Raw genomic sequence first — 25,639 nt, 5'->3', positions numbered from 1 at the left:
TTACATTTTATTATGTACATTATGTCATGGCTATTTCAAATGTATGTCGTACTATTGTATTTAGCCACGTATAATTCCATTTACGTATTAAACGATTTCTCTAAAGACTAATGAATTAAACGTGTATTTGTTTTTTACATTTCGCTATTCTTTTACCCAAATTCGAAACAAATTTCAAATAAGGCAATATTTTGCATTTTGGAAATTCGAGAAATTGTACCTTAACTTACTGGGTCCCGATTTTCTCGTTAAACCTAAATAGCAAAATATCCTTTTAAATTTCCAAACACATAAAAATTTAAAAATAAAGGCAATATTCCGTATTTAGAAAATTTGAGAAATCGTGCCCTAACTTACTGGGCTTCGATTTTTTTTACGTTGATCCTAAATAATCGAATATCCTTTTAAAATTAAAACGAATAAGGTTTAAATAAAAAGTGAAAGGCAATCTTACTCTCAAAATACGAGGTGTTGTGTCCTAACTTACTGGATGTGACATCTTGTTACTTCGAGATAAGGAGGCATTTTCCATTTGATTTATTCGAGTAATTTTAAAATAACACAATATAAAGAGGGATCGTATTTTTAAATTTTTTTCGAGTTTTTTAATTTTCGACACCAAGACATTAAGTAATCAACTAGGTACCAATTTTGGGCGGTACGAGGGTGCTAATCCTTCCTTGTACGTAATCGACTCCCGAACCCGTTCTTCTAAATTTCGTAGACCAAATTCGTTGTTTTAATAAAATCAAATCGTTTATTAAAAACAACCACTTTTCAAGGTGAACCAATCACACCTTATCAAAAAAGGATTGGTGGCGACTCCCATGTTCATTTTTTTTATTTTCAAAATCCAAGTCGACCCCGTTTTAGCAAAAAAAATGGTGTCAACAGCTTGGCGACTCCACTGGGGACCAAATAAGAGAGTCAAGCCACGTGTTGATTATTTTTTGTCATTTTGTCGAAAGTTAAAAATTCGATTTAAATTTACGATCCTCTCATTGCAGCTCTTTTATTTTGAGTTATATTTTTCATCGTATTCTTTATTTTATTTTTTTATATATCTCTGCACATTGCATTGCATGACCGCTGGTCACACCCTTTTGAGTAGGAGTGAGAAGCTACTCCTTCGTGAGGTTTTCACCTCCATGCAGGATAGCGGATCGCTTTCGGGATACATCCGTACCTATGTCTTCGTGAGATTTTCATCTCCGTGCAGCCATAGGGAAATGTATTCCCCTGAACCGAACTCGGTCCGTATGAGCCTATAATGGGTGAGGATCGAGGAATCTGCTGGTTCGGGTACTTTTTCTTTAAAGCCGAACCGCATGTAATGAGCCCTAGGAGCCTACCCTAGATCGAACCACCTTGAACCCTAGTAGTTTCCTAAATGGTAGCTTTAATTATTATTTCTTGTATACTTTTGAATTTTAGTTTATTGTTATACTGATTTGCTTTGCTTTTGCCTTGATTGTGATTGTATGACATTCTCATCATAAAAAAGGTGTTGATTCGTGTTCAGTATTTAAATAGAGAGCTCAACATGGAAAGGGAGTTTCTTGGTAAAGTAGAAGATAATGCGGCCGTCCGAGTTTGGTCCGAAAAAGTTCAGCAAGAAAAGGGTGATAGCGTCATGGAAGGATACGTGTCAGAGCTATGGGACTTCACTCGAATCAGCGTAACTCAAAACAACCTACAAGAATTGAAGGAAATTTATGATCAGTGGGGTGATGAGATCAGACAGCTCTTCTACAGTAACTATGGTGATTTGCCTTATCTACTCGACGTAAAGGTAGACAAACACTTGTTTCGAGCCCTCGTGCAGTATTGAAATCCCGCCTACAGTTGTTTCACGTTTGGGAAAGTAGATTTGGTACCCATGATAGAAGATTATACGACCTTGCTACGATGTCCGAGGATCCAAGTCGATAGGGCCTATTCGAGAGCAGCATATGTCCCGACATTCTTGAAGAAATTAATGAGTATTACAGGGATGAGTGAGCAATGGGTTGCAGCCAGGATTAGGCAAAAGAGAGACAACAAGTGCATGCCTTGGAAAAATTTGCGAGATCTGATCTTGGCACATCCGGATGTGAGAAAAAGGGTCGATATTTTCCCTTTGAGTATTTATGGTTTGGTCATTTTCCCCAAGGTGTTAGGGCATTTGGACGAAGCAGTTTCAGATTTGTTTGATAGGGTTGACAGGAGGGTCACACCAGCCCCAACAATTTTGACTGAAACCTTCAGATCTCTAAATGCGTGTCGAAGAGCGGGTGAAGGAAGGTTCGTCAGATGCGCGCAACTGTTATTGGTATGGTTTCATAGTCACTTTTGAAAAGTAGAGAAGGTCTCCTATCGGGTTTTCTCAGAAAACTACTCCCCATTAAAGGAACTAGTGGCTATACCAAGACGAAACGATATCACGGAGGAGAAATGGTTGGTGATTCTCCAAAACCTTCAAAAGGAGGATGTCGAGTAGAGAGCCCCATAGATGATCCCTAATGAAATTTTGTATCAGTGTGGAGAGTTCGATTGGGTTCCTTTACTCGAAATTTGGGGAGCCGTTGGATACGCCCCTTTGTTAGTCTTGAGCCCGTACAGATCTAGATAGTTCATACCGACGACACAAGGGTTGGCTCGGTGTGAATTTTCATTCAAAGAAGATAATTACAAGAAGAAGGTTCGTGAAATATCAAATGCCTGGAACCAAACCCACAGAATGAAGATACTTGCTGTAAACCCAATGACAACTCCCGAGTATAATTTGTGGTGGGGAAGAAGAATCAATGATAACATCCCCGCATCAAGCCAAGAAGATGTTCGACCGATAGAAGAGCATCTACAAGTGGTTCCGTCAGAACTAGAGATCATTAAACAAGACTTTGAAAGGAGAAGTTCCGAGCTGGGTAAGAAAATTGAGCAATTAGAAGAGGAAAAGATGCGTTTGGGATTAGATGTCGATATTCACAAGCTGGAAGCTGAAAAATTAAGAAAAGGGAAGAACAAGCTGAAGAAGATTTAGATAGTCTAAAAACGGATTATAAGAAGTTACGTTTGTCGATAAGAACTGCGGATCTGGGAAAAACATCGGAACAATGGCGGCAGGAGATCAAAGAAGAAATAACCAATGCTGATCAGTGGGAGAAGAAATTTCATGACGCCCGAGCTCGAGAGAGCGCTTTGGAGAGAAGTTTGCTAGAATGTCAGAATGAAGAAGCAAGGTTAAAAGCTCGGGTAACAGAGTTAGAAAAGTCGCTTCACCTACATCGTAGTCGCAACTCTCTAATCGAATTGAGAACAAGTTTAAGTAAGATTGAAGAACTAAAGGGAAGGATAGGAGAGCTCGAAGATGCGTTGCAAGATTCTGAGCTGCGAGTGGAGCTTCTGGAGAGGAGTAATGAGCAATGGCAAGAGCAATACCATCATTCTCAAAGTCATATTAGAGATAGAGATTACATTATGGGCGAAGCCGTGACTCAAGTACGAGAAGTAGCGGATCATCTACAAACCCCAGTAGTTTAGGCTGATGTATTGAGTTTAAATTATGAATCAGAATCAAGCCGAGGTCGAGAGTTAGCTCGGCTCTTGAGGAGTGTTAAGGCTTTGAGTATAAATGTGAAGCCGTATATGTAGTCTATTTTATGTAAAGAAATTTGTTTTCTAAATCGAGTTCTTCTAATGAAATTGAATTGGAATAAATGCATTTTTTGCATTCATGCATCTACATTACATTACATTACATTACATGCATTAAGTTTCATAAAAGGACCCTAATAAATTAAAATTATGACAGTTACCCTAGAAACCAACAAAAATCCACCAATCAAATATCACTACGGTACTCGTCGCCAAACGAAAGAAATGGATCAGAGGTTAGAAAGATTGGAACAATTACAAAAGGAGATGCAAGATCAGATGTAGGAACGACTGGATAAAATCCAGCAAGACATGCAAGAATCCCAGAACACTATGATGAACCAATTAAAACAGTTATTGGCTGGAGGGAACGATAAAGGAAAAAGCCCTGTAGTTGATGCTGGGGAGGATCACGATGACCCTGCTTATCCTCCAGGTTTCACCCCAACTAACATCCAAGCACAACCAGAGGTGTACCCACAGAGGGTACCTGTTACCCTTAGACTTCAATATCTGGCTGGTGCTTCGGTACCAATGCATTTTCAAGTAGGCTCAGGTTCTAACCCCGGGGACAACCCTACCAACCCTGTGGTACTTGATCTCGATGACATAGCGGAGATAGAGAAAGCAAAAACAGACCTGCCAAAACAACTAGAAGAACGGTGTAGATGGCTAGAGGAAAAATTTAGAGCCATGGAAAACACCAACTACCAATATGGAGTCGACGCCAAAGATTTGAGTTTGGTTCCTGATTTAGTGCTCCCACCTAAGTTCAAGATGTCGGAGTTCACAAGGTACAACGGGACTAGTTGTCCTAAAGCTCATATAACTATGTTCTGTCGAAGAATGACAGGATACGTCAACAATAATCAACTGTTAATCCACTGCTTTCAGTACAGTTTGATCAGGTCTGCAGCTAAATGGTACAACCAGCTAAGTCGTACTAAAGTTAGTTCATGGAGAGACTTGGCGCGAGCTTTCATGAGGCAATACAGTCATGTGACGGACATAACACCCGATCAAATTACATTACAGAATATGGAAAAAAGCCTAGTGAGAGCTTCAGACAATACACCTAGAGATGGAGAGAAGTGGCAACGCAAGTCCAGCTACCCATTTTGGAAAAAGAGGTCACCATGCTGTTTATCAACACTTTGAAAGCCCCATTCATCAACCACATATTGGGGAGTGCTACTAAGAGCTTTTCGGATATGGTAATGTCTAGTGAAATAATCGAAAATGCAATAAGAAGCGGTAAAATAGACGCGGGGGAAGCTCCAAAAGACCAGCCCTGAAAAAAAAAGTGAGGTAAACAATGTAAGCAATATAGCAAGAGTTATTCAAAACCGATTACTGTTGGCCCTCCAAGAACGGCAGCCACTAGTCATCAGAGCCCCTCAAGGCAAGAGCCCAACACAAGGCCCAACACAGAGAGACTTTAATTCCAATAACGTACAAGGAACTGTATTAGAAGCTATTCGATGCGCACATAGTGTCTCTACATTATCTAGAGCCCATGCAACCTCCATACCCTAAATGGTATGACATGAATGCCCAATGTGAATACCATGAGGGGATACCAGGGCACTTGATTGAGAACTGCACTGCGTTTAAGAAGGCTGTGGAAAGATTCATTAAGATGGGGATCGTAAAGTGACAACCCATCAGTACCAAACGTGGCAGGGAATCCGTTACCCAATCTTTCTGATAAAGGGATAAATGCAATAATTGAGGATGGGGGAAGGAGAATCAAAGATGACATTACGGAGGTAAATACCCCACTGAAGTGGGTTTGGAAACAAATGATAGAGGAATGTCTCATCAAACAAGATTCAAAGGAAAGACCCGAAGGAACGAGGACGTACTGCGAGTTTCATGCCGAAAAGGGCCATGACATCCAAAAATACGCCGAGTTCAGAATCATGGTACAAAATCTGATGAACAACAAAGAGGTGGAATTTTATGAAGAGATCAAAGGACTAGAAGAAGGAGAAGTCTATGCCTCGGAGGAAGGACCTACGGGAAAGGCCCAAAATTACCCAGTGGTGATTATTTCGAGGCCAATGAGTACAGGATCTGAAATACAAATGGCGCCAAGGGTCGTAATCCAAAAACCGGCATCCTTTCCTTACAAGGATAGTAAAAGGGTTCATTAGAATTATGAATGCAATGTGACAATCCCGGGAGAGGAGAACCCGGTAAACGCTTCAGAAGAAGGTAGTGATGTAGGCTTCTATACTCATAGTGGAAAATGCTACGATCCAACAAATGCAAAAGTGGGGTCCATAAAAGGAAAAGCCTTAGCAATTGAAGCAGAGATGGCCAGAATTGAATCGCATGTTAACAAACCAGTGACTGAGAATGAGGCTAGAGAATTTTTAAAATTCCTAAAGCATAGCGAGTACAGCGTGGTAGAATAACTGCATAAGCAACCGGCTCACATCTCAGTGCTCGAGCTACTTCTAAGTTCAGAGACACATCGTAATGCGTTGATAAAAGTGCTAAATGAGACTTATGTTGCTAATGATATCTCAGTGAACAAGTTGGATCGCCTGGTTAACAATATAAATACCAAAAACTTCATCTTATTCAACGATGATGAGATCCTGCTAGGTGGTATGGGATCTACCAAAGCCCTGCGCATCACTACCCGTTGCAAGGGGTACATACTACCAGGGGTACTCATTAACAATGGATCGGCACTGAATGTTTTACCCCTGTCCACGTTAAACAGGCTGCCTGTGGACAGTTTTCACATGAAATCATACCAAAATATAGTGAGAGCATTTGTTGGTACTGAGAGGAAAGTGATGGGAAAAATCGAGATACCTCTCTCGATTGGTCCAAATACATACGAGGTGGATTTTTTGGTAATGGATATCAAACCATCTTACAATTGCCTATTGGGGAGGCCTTGGATCCATTCTGCAGGGGCTGCACCGTCGTCACTTCACCAAAAGTTGAAATTGGTAATAGAGGGCCGATTAGTAACTATAGGTGTAGAAGAAGACATCATTGCATCAGTTACCAATGACACGCCATAAATAAAGGCTGATAGTGAAACAATAGAATGTTCATTTCGATCATTGGAATTCATAAACATAACATTTGTCATCGAGGGGAGCAAAATTCCAGCGCCTAAAATATCCAAAGCTACGACAATGAGTTTGCAGCTACCTATGATAAAAGGGAGCGTTGCCTGGAAGAGGACTTGGAAAATACCTCCAGGGATGGGTCGAAGTACCGATCTTGGTTAACAAACAGGACCGTTTTGGTTTGGGGTATAAGCCTGACACAAGAGAAAGGAAGAAGGAATTGAAAAAAAAGCGAGAGAAAAGAAGAGCACGTTTGAGCGGGATGGAAACCAAATGGGAACCAATGACCTTTCCCCATATATCTAAGACATTTGTTTCAGGGGGAATTGTCTACCCCGAAGGAAAGAATGAAATTACTAAAGGAAGGACCAGAAGGTTGGACATCAATGCCATATCTGAAGAGGAAAGGATGGAAAGAAATTTATCGGGTATTCGCCCTTACGAACCTGGAAGTGTTCTGAACAACTGGACTGTAGAAGAGATCCCTGTAAAATTTAAAACTAATTCAGAGTAATATTCAGAACACTTGTTGCCCTAAGCCTGGGGGTAATAAGAATCTTTTGTAAAAGGTACATGTCCAAAATCTCATTTCAATAAAAACTTAATCATTCAGTCTCACCTTGAGCAAATATTCTTTCATTCTTTTAATTCCATTTATAATAATATGCATACAAGTATTCTTAGATTCTTTTTATTTGGGCCTCCCTTTGTCCCAATAACAAGTCTTCAGGTATCAACGAGATGAACGACGATGTTACTAACTCAGGGTCCCTATTTGAACAAGACATGAGTATGGATGATCCTCAGGATTTTGAAGATGACCAAGACAACATTTTATCTCCGGATTTGTTAAGAATGATGAAGGAAGAAGAAAAACAAATCCTACCCTATAAGGAATCAGTGAAAGTCGTGAGCTTAGAAGAAAGAAGGAAGGTAAAGATTGGCGCTGGCATTACCGAGAAAACAAGGCAAAACCTCGTTGAGTTGCTTCAAGAGTTTAAAGATGTCTTCGCATGGTCCTATCAAGATATGCTCGGGTTAAGTACTGATATCGTGGTACACCGACTGCCTATAAAGGAAGAATGTAAACCAGTTCAACAAAAGCTCCGAAGGATGATGCCTGATGTCTTGCTAAAAATAAAAGAAGAAGTTAAGAAGCAGTTTGATGCTGGTTTCTTACAGGTGGTCAAGTATTCAGAATGGGCAGCCAATATAGTCCCTGTTCCTAAGAAAGATGGGAATGTGCGAATGCGTGTGGACTACCGGGATTTGAACAAGGCCAGTCGCAAAGACAATTTCCCATTGCCCCATATTGATACCTTAGTGGACAACACGGCCGGATACTCACTGTTCTCTTTCATGGATGGTTTCTCCGGGTACAACCAAATTAAGATGCATTCTGAAGACATGGAGAAGACCACATTTGTAACGATGTGAGGGACGTTTTGCTACAAAGTGATGCCTTTTAGATTAAAAAATGCGGGAGCAATGTATCAGAGAGCCATGGTAACATTATTCCATGATATAATGCATAAAGAGATAGAAGTCTATGTCGATGACATGATCGTAAAGTCCAGAACAGAAGGGGAACACGTGCAAGTTCTGAGAAAACTGTTTCTAAGGTTAAGGAAGTTCCAGCTAAAACTTAACCCAGCCAAGTGTACTTTCGGGGCTAGATCAGGAAAGTTGCTAGAATTCTTAGTCAGCGAAAAGAGAATTGAAATTGACCCAGACAAAGTTAAAACCATACAAGAATTACCTCCACCGAGTACTCAAAAGGAAGTTTGAGGTTTTCTAGGAAGACTAAATTACATCACTCGATTCATTTCACAGTTAACTGAGAAATGTGACCACATCTTCCGTCTTCTTAGGAAATACAATCCAGGTGTATGGGATGAGGAGTGCCAGAAAACTTTCGAAAAAGTTAAACATTACTTGTCCAACGCCCCAGTATTGATGCCACCTTGCCCTGACAAGCCACTGATACTATACTTGACAGTATTTGAGAATTCCATGGGGTGCGTGCTCAGCCAACATAATGAGTCAGGATGAAAAGAAGGAGCGATCTACTATCTCAGCAAGAAGTTCACTGAATGCGAAACGAGATATTCACCAATTGAAAATTTATGTTGCGCATTGGTTTGGATTACTCGGAGATTGAGACAATACATATTGTACCATACGACTTGGTTAATCTCAAAGTTAGACCCTCTGAAATACATGATGGAGTCAACCGCTCTAAATGGAAGGATGGCCCGATGGCAAATTCTACTATCTGAATTTGACATAACCTATGTGAATCAAAAGGCTGTAAAAGGGAATGCGATAACAGATTTTCTAGCTAGTAGAGCCCTGGATGATTATGTGCCTTTAAACTTCTATTTCCCAAATGAGGATCTAATGTATGTGGCAACTGTTGAAGTAAACACACAAGAAAGCAATGCTTGGAAATTAAACTTTGACGGAACCTCAAATGCTGTGGGCAATGGGATTGGGGCAGTCTTGGTATCTCCAGACGGTGATCATTATCTGTTCACTAGTAAACTAGATTTTGATTACACAAATATCATGGCAGAATATGAAGCATGTATCATGGGAATCCGTGCGGTTATGGAACGCAAAATCAAGGTGCTTGAGGTATATGGGGATTCGGCATTGGTAATTTATCAGCTCAAAGGCGAATGGGAAACAAGAGACCCCAAGTTGATTAGTTATCGAAAGCTAGTCTTAGAATTGATTGAGGAGTTTGACGACATCACTTTTTGTTATCTCCCACGAGACGAGAATCAGATGGCCGACGCTTTGGCTACATTGGCTTCCATGATCAAAGTAAATAAACAGGAGGATGTGAAGCCTATCCAAATGAGCATTTATGATGCTCTAGCCCACTGTTGTAACGTTGACGAGGAAGAGGAAAAAGACGATAACCCTTGGTATCAGAACATATTGTGATACGTGAAAAATCGCGAATACCCAAACCAAGCAACTAAGAATGACAAGAGAATGTTGAGGAGACTTGCTAGTGACTACGTCTTAGATGGAGATATCCTGTACAAAAAAGGAAAGGTTCAGGTGATGTTAAGATGTGTGGACGCTGTGGAGGCCAAGCAAATCTTGGAAGAAGTCCATGATGGTGTTTGTGGAACACATGCTAACAGTTTCACAATGGCCAGACAAATTATGAGATTCAGATATTATTGGTCTACCATGGAAGGAGACTGCATCAAATATGCTAAGAAGTGCCATAAATGCCAGATTTACGGAGACAAAATTCATGTGCCTCCCTCACCTCTTCACGTCATGACTTCTCCATGGCCTTTCTCCATGTGGGGCATGGACGTTATTGGACCGATATCGCCAAAGGTTTCAAACAGACATCGTTTCATTTTTGTAGTGATTGACTACTTTACTAAGTGGGTAGAAGCTACTTCTTACACCAATGTCACAAAGGCAATCGTCAGCAAGTTTCTAAAGAAGGAAATCATATGTCGATATGGAATGCCTGAAAGGATTATATCTGACAACGCATTGAACTTGAACAATAGCACGATAGCAGAAGTCTGTAGTCAATTCAAGATCAAGCACCACAACTCATCACCATATCGTCCAAAAATGAATGGTGTGGTGGAGGCGGCCAATAAGAATATCAAGAAGATTGTGGGGAAAATGACTGAGACCTATACAGATTGGCACGAGAAGTTACTATTCGCCCTCTATGCTTATCGAACGTCTGTCAGGACTTCTACCGAGGTAACACCATTCTCTTTGGTTTACGGAATGGAGGCGATGCTACCAATTGAGGTTGAAATTCCCTCTCTTTGAGTTTTATCAGAACTAAAGTTAGACGAAGCAGAATGGGTCCAATCCTGATATGACTAGCTGAACTTAATTGAAGGAAAGAGGCTGAAAGCTATCCGTCATGGTCAAATGTACCAGAAGCGAATGATACGAGCTTACAATAAGAAAGTTCATCCTAAGGACTTCCTTGAAGGGGACTTGGTACTAAAGAAGATCCTTTCCATACAAAAAGACTTTAGAGGAAAGTGGATGTCAAACTGAGAGGGACCTTATGTAGTAAAGAAAGCCTTTTCGGGAGGGGCATTAATTTTAATCGAAATGGATGGAAAAAGCTTGGCCAATCCTGTGAATTCGGATTCAGTGAAGAAGTACTTTGCCTAAAAGAAAAAGGAGGAGAGGCCAAGGCGAAAACCCGCAAGGGCGCTTTGAGACCAAATGGGTTTTGAATTGAAAACCCAAGAATGGGCAGTTTAAATTTTTGATCAAAGATGAGGCATACGGTAGTCTTATCATCTCCGAGTTAATAAGAAGGAGAGATGCTACATCTTGGGGCATCAACAAAGTCTTTTAGGACTTCTAAACACATGTCAAGTTCAAAAGGGTCCTCAAGAAGTTTGGGGCAGAGAAGTTCATGCTACGATATCTAGGGCACCTATTTTCATTTTTTTTGTATTTTTTTGACAAAATACGCCATCTTGATTAATTTATTCTCATTTGTATTCTAGAAAAATTTGCTATCTTGATTAATTTGTTCATTTAGAGCTTTGCTCTCAACAAATTTCCATATTATCCATTATGATAATCTTTTTCATCTTATTCATCTCGTATCTCAGTAAAATTTTCTATCTTGATTGATTTGTTTGTTTAGAGCTTTGCTCTTAATAAAATTTCATTTTGTCCATTTTGATAATCTTTTTCAAGCATTTTTCATTGAAATAACGTTTAATGGACTGACAATACTCATGCAGAAGGAGTTCTGCATATTACTCTGAAAGTTTTTAAATAATACGAGGACTTGAAATAGGATTATTGTTTAGAATTGACCAAACCTGAGGGTTGAAAACATTTGAGAAAGGATAATCTAAATTTAGACTATTTCTTTGAATCTTCTGTCAAAGATACCAGCTGAACAAGAAAGCATTAGTGATAGAACCTTGATGAACAACGAGTAATGACAACCTAAGCATTAAAAAGGGATCATTCTCATGACATTCTACAAATATCATACATACACATCTAGTTAGGAGCATTTGATTCATTCTAATCATGACACCCTAAACACTAGGCATAAATAGGTCCATGAAATGGATTTCGCAGGTCATGTTCCCCAGAGAATAGATCAATGGAATTACTCATACCCCTAAGGTTGCAATTTAAAAGATTGAAGCCGCAACGGCGAATCTTACTTCCATGGCGATGCAGTGGAGCAGATTAAAGTTACAACGGCGAATCTTACTTCCCTGAAGTAGTAGAGCAGACAGAACTACATGTCTTATCTCCCTAAGCAGTAGTGGAGCAGATCGCCTCAAGTCTGATCTCCCTAAGCAGTAGTGGAGCAGACAAAGGAAACCAATCCTATCTCCCTGAAGTTGTAGTGGAGCAGATTAAAACCACGGGTCTTATCTCCGTAAGCAGTAGTGGAGCAGATCGCAACAAGTCTTATCTCCCTAGGCAGTAGTGGAGCAGACGAGAGAAACCAATCCTATCTCCCTGAAGTTGCAGTGGAGTGGATTAAAACCACATGTCTTATCTCCCTAAGCAGAAGCAGTAGTGGAGCAGACGAGAGAAACCAATCCTATCTTCCTGAAGTTGCAGTGGAGTGGATTAAAACCACATGTCTTATCTCCCTAAGCAGTAGTGGAGTAGATTGCATCAAGTCTTATCTCCCTAAGAAGTAGTGGAGCAGACAAAGGAAACTAATCCTATCTCCCTGAAGTTGCAGTGGAACGGATTAAAACTACAGATCTTATCTCCCTAAGCAGTAGTGGAGCAAATCGCATCAAGTCTTATCTCCCTAAGCAGTAGTGGAGCAGATGGAAAAAAATAATACTATCTCCCTGAATTTGCAGTGGAGCGGATTAAAACCAAATCTCATCCCCATGGAGTCGCAGCAGAGTAGATTGAAGTCATATCTCTCTAAAGATGCTATAAAATGGATCAAAGCAACAAGACACAGTAGATTGGAATGAAGCTACTTGAAGAGAAGCACCCAAAGAAGTCAAGCCTCAGCAAGGCTAGGCAAATTTGGTCCTTCTTAGTCTTTGCTCTATTCTCGTTACACGAAAACGAACAAAGAGGGGCAGCTGTAGAAGCCCAAATTTGCTGGCCTAGTAAAAAATAAAAACCTACACCTAAAGCCCAACAAAATTAAAAAATTGCAATAGGAAACCCTAGCTGCTGTTGCTACTGCTGCACCTAAGTCCACCCCCAGCCACTAGCCTTTCCACGCGTCTGACACCCCTAGCCGCCAGCCTCCTCACGCATGCCTCTGCCACCACCGTTGGCCTTGAAACTTCTGCAAATTAAATGCAATAACAGGAGCATGCCAACAGTAATGGCAAATATAGGCAGATAAAAAATTTATTAATAGTTGTATAAGTCTATAAAAACCTGGATCTAATCTTAGTATTTTTTTACCCACATTAGAAATCAAAAGCCGAATAGAAATTTTAAAAAGGTGGAATCCTTGTTATTTCCTCTTCATTTTCCCTTATTTATTTATTTATTTATTTGTTATCTTATCTTATTTTATTTTTATTTTTATTTCCTTCTTTTGCAAATCTATTTTAAATAACTATAATAAAAAAATCAAAAGCAAAAATAAGGGGAAGAGAAACTCACCGGAGTTGGTCGTGACCATGCCGCCGGGGGGTCTCTCCTTCATCGTCGGCCACCGGTCTTTATGGTTGTGGCGGTGGCGCTCCAGGGGCTAAGAAACCCAAGGGTCGGGTGCTTGAAAGAAAAGGGGGAAAGGCTTTGAAACTAAGAAAAGAAAAAAAGAGGACAGAGGCTAGAATGGAAATTTTGCTTAAATGCACTAAGCAAAACGGCGCCGTTTGAAGGGGGTGACCTGCGCCTCTTTGCTCTAATAGGTAATTTGCGCATTCGGTCGCTCCATCTGGCGCTGAGGTGCAATCTGACCTTTTTATTATTTTCTATTTTTGACACATAATTTTGCGCCTGTTCCAATCTGGTCTTGCGCAAAGCAATGCGCATAAGGGACGGGGATATTGCATAATCGGTCCCCCATGTCCTCAGCGCAATTTATTTCAATCCCCTAGCAACCTATTTCATTTATTTACAATTTAAACTCTGATTTTTTGCCTGACTTCAATTCGGTCCCTACTTGTTTTATTATTTCCTTTTTTTATCTTGCCTATTTATTGTTTTTTATTACTTCTATTTATATATATATTTAAAAAAAACAGTTTTATTAAATAATTCAATTAATGTTTTGTAGTTACTTATTTTTTAATTTTTAATCAAACTTACACCATTATTTATTTTATTTATTGTTATTTTATATGTATTAGTTTGTGTATTTTATATATGTCATTGTTATTACTATCATTTCATTATCTAATTACTTGCTAATCTTCAATTTTTTTAACGTTAGATTCCTTGATATCATCTTTATTGTAGTTTATTATTATTGTTGTTGTTGGGCATGTCACTCATATAGTTATTATTATTACTTGTGTTATCGTTAACATTATCCTTATTATTGTTTGTGTTTGTTAACCTTGTGATTCATGAGTGACAATGTTATGCATGTTACATTTTATTATATACATTATGTCATGGCTATTTCAAATGTATGTCGTACTATTGTATCTAGCCACGTATAATTTCATTTACGTATTAAACGATTTCTCTAAAGACTAATGAATTAAATGTGTATTTGTTTTTTACATTTCGCTATTCTTTTACCCAAATTCGAAACAAATTTCAAATAAGGCAATATTTTACATTTTGGAAATTCGAGAAATTGTACCCTAACTTACTAGGTCCCGATTTTCTCGTTAAACCTAAATAGCAAAATATCCTTTTAAATTTCCAAACACATAAAATTTTAAAAATAAAGGCAATATTCCGTATTTAGAAAATTTGAGAAATCGTGCCCTAACTTACTAGGCTTCGATTTTTTTCGCGTTGATCCTAAATAATCGAATATCCTTTTAAAATTAAAACGAATGAGGTTTAAATAAAAAGTGAAATGCAAGCTTACTCTCAAAATACGAGGTGTTGTGTCCTAACTTACTGGATGTGACATCTTGTTACTTCGAGATAAGGAGGCATTTTCCATTTTGATTTATTCGAGTAATTTTAAAATAACACAATATAATGAGGGATCGTATTTTTAAATTCTTTTCGAGTTTTTTAATTTTCGACACCAAGACATTAAGTAATCAACTAGATACCAATTTTGGGCGTTACGAGGGTGCTAATCCTTTCTCGTACGTAATCGACTCCCGAACCCATTTTTCTGAATTTCGTAAACCAAATTCGTTGTTTTAATAAAATCAAATCATTTATTAAAAACAACCACTTTTCGAGGTGAACCGATCACACCTCATCAAAAAAGGATTGGTGGCGACTCCCATGTTCGTTTTTTTTTTTTTCAAAATCCAAGTCGACCCCGTTTTAGCAAAAAAAAAATGGTGTCAACATATATATTTATATTTTTTTTCATAAATGCATTATGTATTTTATATATATATAAATTTTATAACTCAAAATTATATGTGTAAGTTATGTTTACGTCTTTTATTCTTTATAATTTAATGTATATATTATGTACCTTTTATTCTTTATTCTTTTATTTAGTTCCTTCATTTGTTTATTAATTTATGTTTTCATTTATATTATTTTGCTCGTTTATTTAATACTTTACATGTCATTTTTATGTGTATTAACTTCATTTATTTATTTATATACATTATTTCTATGCCATTGATTATTATTGTTGTATTTATTATTGTGGCATATATATATTATAACACCACGTCATCTTTTTACTCGAATTTAAAAATAGAGTTTTTCAAAATAGAGATAATACTCGTATTTAGGATTTTCAAGAAAATTGAGCCCTAACGTATTGGGTTCTGATTTTCTTCGTAAAATCTAACAATCCAGGATTGCTCTTTAATCAAACAAAATAAAACTTATCATCGGGAATTCAATAGGTTGTGTCCTAACGTATTGGATGTGACACGTTGATTTCTCGAGACAAAGATTTTTTAAAAAAATAAAGGAAATATTGAATGTTTGGGATTTTAGGAAATTGTGCCCTAACGTATTGGACTGCGATTTCTTCATAAATTTTAAACAATTAGATATTTTCTTAAATTTTATTACATGATTTTTTTGGACTAACTCATTTTGAAGAGAATAAAATGTCGTGCCCTAACGCATTGGGTGTGATATTTTTCTTTTTTCAAAATGATAAAGTCTTAATAAATAATTTAATTTAATTAAGGATCGCATTTTTAAAACTCTCGACTTTAAGACATTAATTAATCAATTTGGTACCAATTTTTGGGCGTTACGAGGGTGCTAATTCTTCCTCGTACGTAACTGACTCCCGAATCCGTTTTTCTAAAACTCGTAGACCAAAACTATTTTTTAGGTGATCCAATCACACCTCAATAAAAGATTGGTGGCGACTCCCAATTTTTGCTTTTTTAAAGTCGACAACTAATTTTTTTTTCCAAAATAAAAATGGTTTCAACAACTACTGTTTAGGTTAGAACTAAAATTTTAAAATTTAAAAAGTACAATGACTAAATTTGACCAATTCGAAAAGTACAGAAACTAAACCTATAATTTTCACAAAATACATAGAGTAATAGCAAAATTAGTATGTAATGTTATCTAAATATTTGGTGTTGTATTTTAAATTTATCAATAATTTTAAAATATTTAAAATATATTATATATGAAAAATACGTACACGTATCTATATAATAATTACTTCAAGCTCCACTTTAATGCATAAAAATAATAAAGTTAAAATGGTTATTTAAACTCATTTTCTCTTTCGTCTATGAGAATTTATAAGGCGTAAGACTCTTGATTTGCTCTCTAAGTTTGATTGTTCAGATAGATGCTCAATCAAGTATTTAGACACAAATAGATATTTGAACATGAGTTGGAAAAGAACATAAGAAAAAGAGATAAATAAACACAAGAGATTTGTTAACATACTTTGAAAACAATCTCGCTCAGTGAATAATTCTTATTTGACAATCTTTCAAATAATTTATAGGTTTAAGTCTAACCTGCCCTTACACAAAAAAATAAGGTAAAGTGCAAAAATCCCAAGTAAAAGGTACACAAGTAATCCACCAAAAGACATCTTCAAATGTGTGGCACAACAATCTCTTTAAGGCTAAAATTGACATCTTCTCAAAGTAAAACTCTCAATTATAATCTAAATATATCTTCTTGAGTTATCTTCAATAATTATCGCAAAATAAAGTAGAAATAATCTCCTTCAACTCAACACATAAATTTATAAAGGATAAATGATAAGCACAAGCCTTATCCACAAAGTTAAGTCGATCTCAACTTCCTCAAGACTCCGATTTGATCATGACTATGAGGCACAATAAATCACATCCATAAAACACATCCTAAAAGTCTATTTGGTTATGGAAACGTCATATGAAAAACCCAAGTCAAATCAGCCAATGAATAAAATACTCTGGCTATCCTAATGTCTTCATTGATCAGTCAATCAATCGCTGGATCAGATGACAAGTCTTGACTGATTAGATGACTAATCAGACATTAAGTCTTCAGTGCTTAACAGCCTTGGTCCTGACATATGGTAAGTTAGTCATTTAATCTCATTTTCTTAAAGCAATTTTTAACATTAATTTTAATACAAATGTCGGTTAAAATAACTCTATTAAATAATTATAATGAATAACATATTCGTAAATTAATTATATTTCATGAAATAACTTTTAGATTAAACTTATTTGATTAAATTAACATGATATCTCAAAATTGACGACCTTAAATACCTGCAATAGATGGCCGTCCAAGGGCATTGGAGCACCACACAACACAACAGCAACAATTAAGACCAGCATGCTTAAATCAATCTATATTTCACAAAGGTAAAATACAACCTAATGGATATTAATCACCAGAGTCCAGAGACTAACTAAAGGACATCATAACTCTGATGCTCACTTATTCCTGCACTGTTTCACTAAACTTTACATTTGGATTAAAAGAAAGTGAAAAATAAAAAAGAAAGAAAAGCAAGGTAAACAAAAAGACTTCGTTCATTCTTGTTTTATTACAAGGAAAAATGGAGCAGTGATACCATGTCAGTTGTACAAATAAATTAACAGTATCAATGACACCAGCTATGATTCCATATCAGTTGTTGCCTATCATGTTCTCTATCAGTTTTCCAATAGAATTGAATGAAGTTCCACCTTCCATAACACTCTTCCTTGCTATCTCACCCATTTCCTTCACTTTCTTTCTCATTTCACTTCCACCATCCATTACCATCCCCACAGCTTTCTCTATCTCATCCGCCATCACCACTTCATCACTATCTTTCCTATAGTTCAACCTCATCTCCACTGCTAATCCTAATTCCTTCACCATCTTGTATGCATTGAGCTGTTGTTCAGCATACAGAGGCCATGTTACAATTGGTAAACCGAACCACAAGCTTTCCAGGATTGAGTTCCAACCACAATGAGATATAAAACTGCATATCATCCCTCTCCCTTGGACCCTTTCCAGGAACCCTTCCGGTAACATGTTTGAAGCATCATTTTGCGGTGGTTGCACACGCAAGGAACATAAGAACCTGAACCCACTTTGCTCCAGCCCCAGTGCTGTTTCTTTCACTTGGGGTGCTTTAAAGCTTCCCATGCTTCCGAAGCAAAGGAACACCACTGATGATTGAGGCTGATCATCGAGCCATTTCATGACCTTATCATCTGAGTCTGAGTAACTCAGACCATTGAGGTTAATCACTGGTCCAACTGGATAAACTGGAGGGTTTTGGCCGTTGGAGAAACAGTTAAGAGCGTAATGCTCAACTTCTTCAAATGTATTAATTATTATACCTTTGGCATCCTTGAACCTTTCAGCAACTTTGACATATGCGGCATAACCTCCATCCTTGCTAAATACAGCCGATGGAAGAACATATGTAGGGACAGGACTGACAAAGCCTGGGATCACATGTTCAGGATCTGAGCTTTGGAATTCGGAGCTGTTCAGGCTATGTCGAGTTGGTAGATAAACATGAGACCCAAGAAGGCTGCATTTGAGGTGATGAATATATAAGAAGGAAGATCAAAGTCAGTTGCAATATCAACCATGGGTGAACAAAAGAGATCAAGAACTAATCCCGCAACTCTGGTTTCATCCGAGCTACATTTCATTGAAACAATGTCTCTGACAGCGTTTCTAACAGGAGGGATGTAGCACTTGATGAACGAATCTATGATGCTTTCGGCTGACTTCCAAGGAGCTTTGGAGGGAGGATCCACTCGAGGGAGGTCAATGAGTTGGATTCCATCAGGTGGCAAAGCAGTGAGGGATTTGGTGTACGCATCTAAAGCAGCATCTGGAAACCACTTCATGGAAAGAATAATAACCCAAATCCGATCATTGTGATCGATCAGGAGCTTTGCGAATTCAACAGTTGAGACCAAGTGGCCAATTCCTGGCGTTGGAACGAAAATGAGCTCTACTTTCTTCATCTCTCAGCTTGTTTGATGCCTGCTGTTTTTCACTTCTGTAGCAATTATTGTACTCTATATTTTATTGGAAGTAGTTCAGCAAACAGGTTTTAATATGGGACATGTTCCACTAAGAGTATGATAAACAAAAAAATATTCCTAAAGGCAACAAATATTGAAAAGCTGGATTACATATACTTTTTTGTTTTTGGTAAAAGGAGGCATTTAGCTGGGGTTGGCAGATTCGAAACTGAAAACTATATTTAACAAAAGATTAATGTACAAAGTTGAATTCCTCAAGCCGACACGTTTTTGTATTTAATAAAAGGATTAATAATACCGGTTGGTAAGTGATCAACTTCAATATAAAACTGGCATTATCATGTCTGCCTTTCGACTTCAACTGCAAAATAAATAAAGGAGCTTTTATTAGAAAAACCCTACTGCACCAATATTTTTAAAGATTGTTTGACCTTAGTAGCAATTGCATATAGACAAAAACATGGAAACCTGAACAAATCAATAAGGTGGGTTTATATCTCATTGTGGTTGGAACTTGATCCTGGAGAGCTTGTGGTTCGTTGTGTCAATCGTAACATGGCCTATGAGCACTGACCAACAGCTGAATGCATTTAAGATGGTGAAGGAATTAGGATTAGCTGTAGAGATGAGATGGCAGACGATATACAGAAAGCTGAATGCATTCTAGTTTGATATTCTGTTAATATAGAACATTAAAAAAATTATTATAGCATAAACTGCATGCCATTGGTACAAGATTTCCTATACAAATGGAAACTAAACATCGGTTTTGATGGAAGAACTGTATCCAGTTTGGTCATCATAGTATTTGGACCACAGCATCACACCGCCATACTTGGTGGAACCTTTGATAGAAGGAAGCACTTTTGAGGTAAGATCGGCTACTGGAATGAAGCCGGGGCTGCCGGAAGTCCTAAGAAAATTTTAGTTGCAGGGATGTCTGTTGTCCATTGCTTCCATGCATCTTCTAGATTTCCAATACTTGAAGATGAGTATTGGCATGGTGGATTGTTATAAAATTGTACCCAAACATAGTAAAATAGACCGGTTTTCAAGGCACCCCCAACCCAAGCATCAGGGGAAGGGCAATGGGGAGCTGCGGTTAAGTACACTTTCTTACCACGTTTTCCGTATCCTGAAAGGTACTTTGCAAGGTCATCCCAATGTTGATTCGTTCCTCCTTCGATATCAAAGTCGACTCCATCCAAGACGGCATCACCTAGTGGTCGAGAAGATGATATCCCCCCTAAGAAGTTGTTCCAAAGATAAGTAGCCACCTGCCTAGCATCTTCAGCTGATGTAAGGTTGTAGCTCCCTGCACCTCCTCCTATCGAAAGCATTACCTTAATCCCTTTTGCTTGACAGGATTTAATGTCAGAACTCAAACCAGTGCAGCCATTACGGTAGGGATCGCAGTGACCAGCAAGGTTGATCGTCGGAGTCTGGCCATTACCAAATGTTGAAAGAAAAGCTATGTTTACAAAGTCATAGTTACCAGTGGCACAAGTCTCCGCCAAGGTCCCCTCGTTTCCATTCTGACCCCAGTAAATAACAATTCCACCAGCATCAACATTAACAACGAGTAAAACAATGACCGAGCATAAAAATGCTAGTGGCCATGCTTGAGTTATTGCCATCTTTATAGAAACAATTTTTTCTTTGAAGCTTGGGTATATGCAAAAAGGTCTTAAATATAGGAGAAAAGCAGCCTTGGAATAACGTAGAGAGTTTGTTGTATATGAGGCATGGGAGCCGAGGTTACTATAGCCATCCATGTCTTCTGTGGGAGACCTTTAATTATGTTGGTGAATATAGTGCAATGCAAATGACAGTAAAACAGTTTGCGTTGCTTCAATGGGTTGGTTGACCCATAAAATGGGTTCAAAACACAAAGCTATTATATCCCACATTACAATTCTATCGCTAATGTTTCTTACAGAAATGGACAAAACTATTATGGTCTACTCTGTTTTGAGAGGAGAGAAACCTTCAGGTTACAGGTCAGCAACTTTAATGGCACTTCTTAGGACTTCTTTTTAACATTAATTCTCATAACTGATCTGGTAATTCTAATTCGAACTAAAAACCCCAATCTGATAAATCCAAATTCTAATTCTGCTAACTTGATTTGACCATAAAAAAATTAACAACCTCACACCCAAACATGTGTCGAATTTGGAATGACCTAAACCTGGATTGACTTGAAGAAATAACCAAAAATAATCCAAACTCGAGTTTCAAACACAAAGGAGGAACAAAAGTGACCCAATCCAAAAGAAAAAAACCATCTAAAAACTCAGTTAGTGAATCTGAATCACTAGAACCCCAAAGGACTCTAAAATTTTAAAACCCGAATTAACCCAACCCATATCGACCAAATCCAATTAATACCTATATCCTACGGCATTCACCATATCCAATTGTGCTCTAATTTTCATTATCCTCTCTTCAATACAGCCAATCTCTGCTTGTGGATGCCAGTAAGATTTAGCTGCAGTGCAGAACATACTTATGGAACTTTATGCCTTCTTCACTTGCATTAAGTAATTTTGTTAAACGAGAATTGTTTTCTTTTATGTTCGCTACTTGCAGAGAAGAACTTGAAGTGACCAACACATCAAACTGTATTGAATTAATGATAGACTAGAACATGAATAAAGATTATATACGGAAGTTATATAAGTTGTCAATAACAACTCATTTCGGCTGATGCTATCGACTTTTATGGATATCAACTTTCCAGGATATACTTGTTCCATCATTGGACATCTTGTTGCGCTTCCCAGTTGCTTCAATACAATACAAGCAGTGGAGCTGGTTGCTTCATCTCATTTTGCATCCTAGTAGGTTTTCTTCTCAATATTTGGATGTTTCCTGTTGATGGCCTTACAGTCTTAACTATCAAACAGGGAATGTACATAAACCGCTCCTGCAATACAAAATAGGCTTACTTCTGTTCTATACACAACATGCTCATGAAATATCGTACGAGGGATTATAGATTAAACAACAATAAATCATCAAAAATTATACAATATTGTGCATTTGCTCATTAAATATTTACAACAATAGGGATATTTCAAACAAATGCTAGGACAAACCCAGGTCAAGGTAAGTAGATCATGACTTTTTAGTGTATGAGAGATTTACCTAGCACCATACAAGTAAAGGTCAAGCACATCTCTGCATATGAAAAACTTTTATCTGCCCAACTTACGCTCATTAATCCCTCTCTCCATGTTCAACCCAGTTATAGGCTGACCATTTTTTTCTCCCTTGTTAACACAATCTTCTCTTGGATAAGATTTTGATTCATTCCTTTATTTTTTGTTTCGCCTGTCATGATCCCCATTAAGCCTAGGCTGAACCTCATTGTCACCATGCCTTTTCTTTTTGCCGTTATGTTTTGCAATCGCTTTACTAACGTCAATGGATTCATCGGGAGTTCTAGTTCTTCCTCCAAAATCCCCAATTTTCTGTTTAGTTTTTTTCAGGACAAAACCCTAATTTTGAATCCCAAATTTTAGGATTTTAGCCAAAAGAAAAACCTAACCTTTTCAGATAAAATTATTTTTTAAAAAACCTTTTTGGGTTAATTATCTAATTGATTTCTCATATTATAAGTCAAAGCAGGTACAAAGTAGATGAAATTGACGCGTGGCAACTTGTGGTACCTTTGAATGTACCCAGAACTTACGAATGAAACAAGGCTGCCATAAAACTAGACTTTTTTTAAACTACCAGTTTTGTCTTCCAAATAACTTGCCGACAACCGAAACCCTATTTCTAGTTTTACCGGTCGACGGAATATGAGTTCCGGCAGGCGGGTACCCTTCACCATTGTTCTCTTCTTTTGCCTTTTAGTTTCATCTCACTCTCTTACTTCTAACTATAATTTCCGAAAGAAACACAAAATCAAAGGACCCATTAAAACTTTAGTCGTCCTCGTGATGGAAAACCGTTCTTTTGACCATCTTTTGGGTTGGCTCAAATCGACCCGACCCGACATAGACGGTCTCTCCGGCACAGAGTCAAACCCAGTCAACGTCGCCGACCCCAACTCCCCCTTTATCTCTGTCTCCGACGACGCTCTCTTTGTTGACTCCGACCCAGGCCACTCTTTTCAAGCGATCAGAGAACAGATTTTCGGGTCGAACGACAGCTCTGCTGACTCGGCTCCAATGAACGGCTTCGCCCAACAAGCGGAGAGCATGGGTGAAGGAATGGGAAGAACCGTGATGAGCGGATTTAAACCGAGTCGGTTACCGGTTTACACGAAGTTAGCGAACGAGTTCGGCGTTTTCGACCGGTGGTTTGCTTCGGTTCCGGCTTCGACTCAACCGAACAGGTTTTACGTTCATTCAGCAACGTCGTTTGGGGCGACGAGTAATGTCAAGAAAGACCTCATCCATGGATTCCCCCAAAAGACGATTTTCGATTCGTTGGACGAAAATGGCCTCAGCTTCGGCATTTATTACCAAAACATCCCGGCCACCCTTTTCTTCAAAAGCCTAAGGAAATTAAAGTTCTTGACCAAATTCCACAACTACGCTTTGAAGTTCCGGCTTCACGCGCGGCTTGGGAAGCTGCCGAATTACGTGGTGGTGGAGCAGCGTTACTTCGACGTGAAGGAGTTTCCGGCGAACGACGACCACCCGTCGCATGACGTGGCGCGTGGGCAGAGGTTCGTGAAGGAGGTGTACGAGATACTGAGAAGTAGCCCGCAGTGGAAAGAGATGGCGCTTCTGATCACGTACGATGAGCACGGAGGGTTTTATGATCACGTGCCGACACCTGTGTCGGGTGTTCCTAACCCGGACGGAATAGTTGGACCCGACCCGTTTTATTTCAAGTTCAATAGGCTTGGTGTTAGGGTCCCCACTCTCTTGGTCTCTCCCTGGATCGATAAGGCAACTGGTAAGATTTTATTTTCTGTGTTTTTTTTCTTCTAAAAGTCAAATTAGCTTAGATATTTTTGATGGGTTCCTCTTTAAAAATTATTTCAATGAGATTGCATTTGATGGGCTAATAAATTTTATAATTTGTTACAAAAAATTTCCTTTTTGTTTTTGTGATGGTGTTGATTTTTGTTGTCTTTACGTGTACAAGTTAATTGTCGATTAAGACAGTTCAGGAAATCAAAGATGAAAGTAATTGAATGTCATTTAGAGGAAGGCTTGACGGAAATGGTTGCTTATAAGGTTTGGTTTGAGGTTAATCAGTAATGGTGTTGGTTTGACGTCTTGTCCTTTACGTGATAATGGAGAGGATATTATTGCTTTGCTTCTAATGGTGGGATATTTCATATCTTTAACTCTCCCTTGGTGTTGGTACAGTGATCCACGAGCCAACTGGGCCAACACCGTCTTCCCAATTTGAACATTCTTCCATCCCTGCAACTGTGAAGAAGCTCTTCAACCTGAATTCAAATTTCCTGACAAAGAGGGATGCCTGGGCTGCTACATTTGAAAATTATTTTAAGCTACGTACTACTCCACGAACTGACTGTCCTGGTATGCTCAAATTCCATGTTCTTTATGCAATGCTTTTATCTGTGCTCGCTCTTGGCATTGCTCGGGATTGTTATCCTTTTCCTCCCTAAAATCGTAGCTTTCACCCACACGGTCCCCTGAAGAAGTAAAGGTGGTTTTGATTTCAAATATCAAAAGCATATCGTGTCTCATAATTGTCAGATATAGAGTTGAAATGCTTTTAATTTGGCCGAAACAGTTTATAATATATCTAGGAATTTGGATGCAGAAACTCTTCCAGAGGTGACGACTTCATTGAGGCCATGGGGGCCAAAAGAAGATGCTAGCCTCTCAGAATTCCAAGTTGAGCTGGTTCAGCTTGCATCACAGCTCAATGGTGATTACGTCCTCAATACTTACCCTTATATTGGGAAAAGCATGCGAGTAGGTGAAGCCAACCGATACGTAGAGGATGCAGTCAAGAGGTTCCTGGAAGCCGGAAAGGCTGCTATAAGAGCCGGAGCTAATGAATCTGCAATTGTTACGATGAGGCCTTCTCTTACCAGTCGAATCGAGGATCGGGGTCAACATGTGGAAGCCTATTAGTCCTTCCATACGATCATCTACGCCCCAATGTAAATATAGTTCTAAATTATTACGGTACTCTCTATACATATTTATAGGTAATATGCCACGTATACTAGCATCAAAGCTTCATATCATTGACTGAAGTCAACTGTACTTATTCAGGTATAATAAGCAAGCAGTGTGAGTTTTACTAGTTACGTATCAAAATCGAGCCTTTTCATCGAAGACAGCATTTTCTCTTCCCCTACCAAACAACACAAGATTCTACTCTTAACGCAAGCCACCT

General features: G+C 38.4%; 3 protein-coding genes, 1 long non-coding RNA gene and 1 pseudogene across 4 annotated transcripts; 2 read left to right on the top strand and 3 right to left on the bottom strand.

Annotated features, from left to right (window-relative positions):
• The first annotated feature begins 8,954 nt into the window (after positions 1 to 8,954).
• Positions 8,955 to 9,683, top strand: LOC105789678 (uncharacterized). The gene has a single exon (XM_012617046.2). The coding sequence runs from the start codon at positions 8,955 to 8,957 to the stop codon at positions 9,681 to 9,683; it is 729 nt and encodes a 242-aa protein (XP_012472500.2).
• Positions 9,684 to 17,628: 7,945 nt separating this feature from the next.
• Positions 17,629 to 19,482, bottom strand: LOC105788710 (UDP-glycosyltransferase 71K1). The gene is given in 2 exon segments (XM_012615722.2): positions 17,629 to 18,808; positions 18,811 to 19,482. Coding segments are annotated over 2 exon segments (1,347 nt in total). The 5' UTR covers positions 19,274 to 19,482; the 3' UTR covers positions 17,629 to 17,924.
• A 480-nt stretch (positions 19,483 to 19,962) lies between these two features.
• On the bottom strand, positions 19,963 to 21,223 carry LOC105788711 (acidic endochitinase-like; annotated as a pseudogene).
• Positions 21,224 to 21,900: 677 nt separating this feature from the next.
• LOC105788714 (uncharacterized) lies at positions 21,901 to 22,792 on the bottom strand. The gene is made up of 2 exons (XR_008193705.1): positions 22,445 to 22,792; positions 21,901 to 22,223 (listed from the first exon to the last, which is right to left on the bottom strand). It is a non-coding gene; the product is annotated as an uncharacterized LOC105788714 (long non-coding RNA).
• Positions 22,793 to 22,959: 167 nt separating this feature from the next.
• LOC105789677 (non-specific phospholipase C1) lies at positions 22,960 to 25,560 on the top strand. Its single transcript, XM_012617044.2, has 3 exons — positions 22,960 to 24,211; positions 24,631 to 24,807; positions 25,055 to 25,560. The coding sequence occupies exons 1-3, from the start codon at positions 23,104 to 23,106 to the stop codon at positions 25,369 to 25,371; spliced, it is 1,602 nt and encodes a 533-aa protein (XP_012472498.2). The 5' UTR covers positions 22,960 to 23,103; the 3' UTR covers positions 25,372 to 25,560.
• Positions 25,561 to 25,639: the final 79 nt, after the last annotated feature.

Source organism: Gossypium raimondii, chromosome 2 (assembly GCF_025698545.1).
Source record: "Gossypium raimondii isolate GPD5lz chromosome 2, ASM2569854v1, whole genome shotgun sequence".
Taxonomy (NCBI): Eukaryota; Viridiplantae; Streptophyta; class Magnoliopsida; order Malvales; family Malvaceae; genus Gossypium; species Gossypium raimondii.
This window is presented reverse-complemented; position numbering and strand designations above follow the sequence as displayed.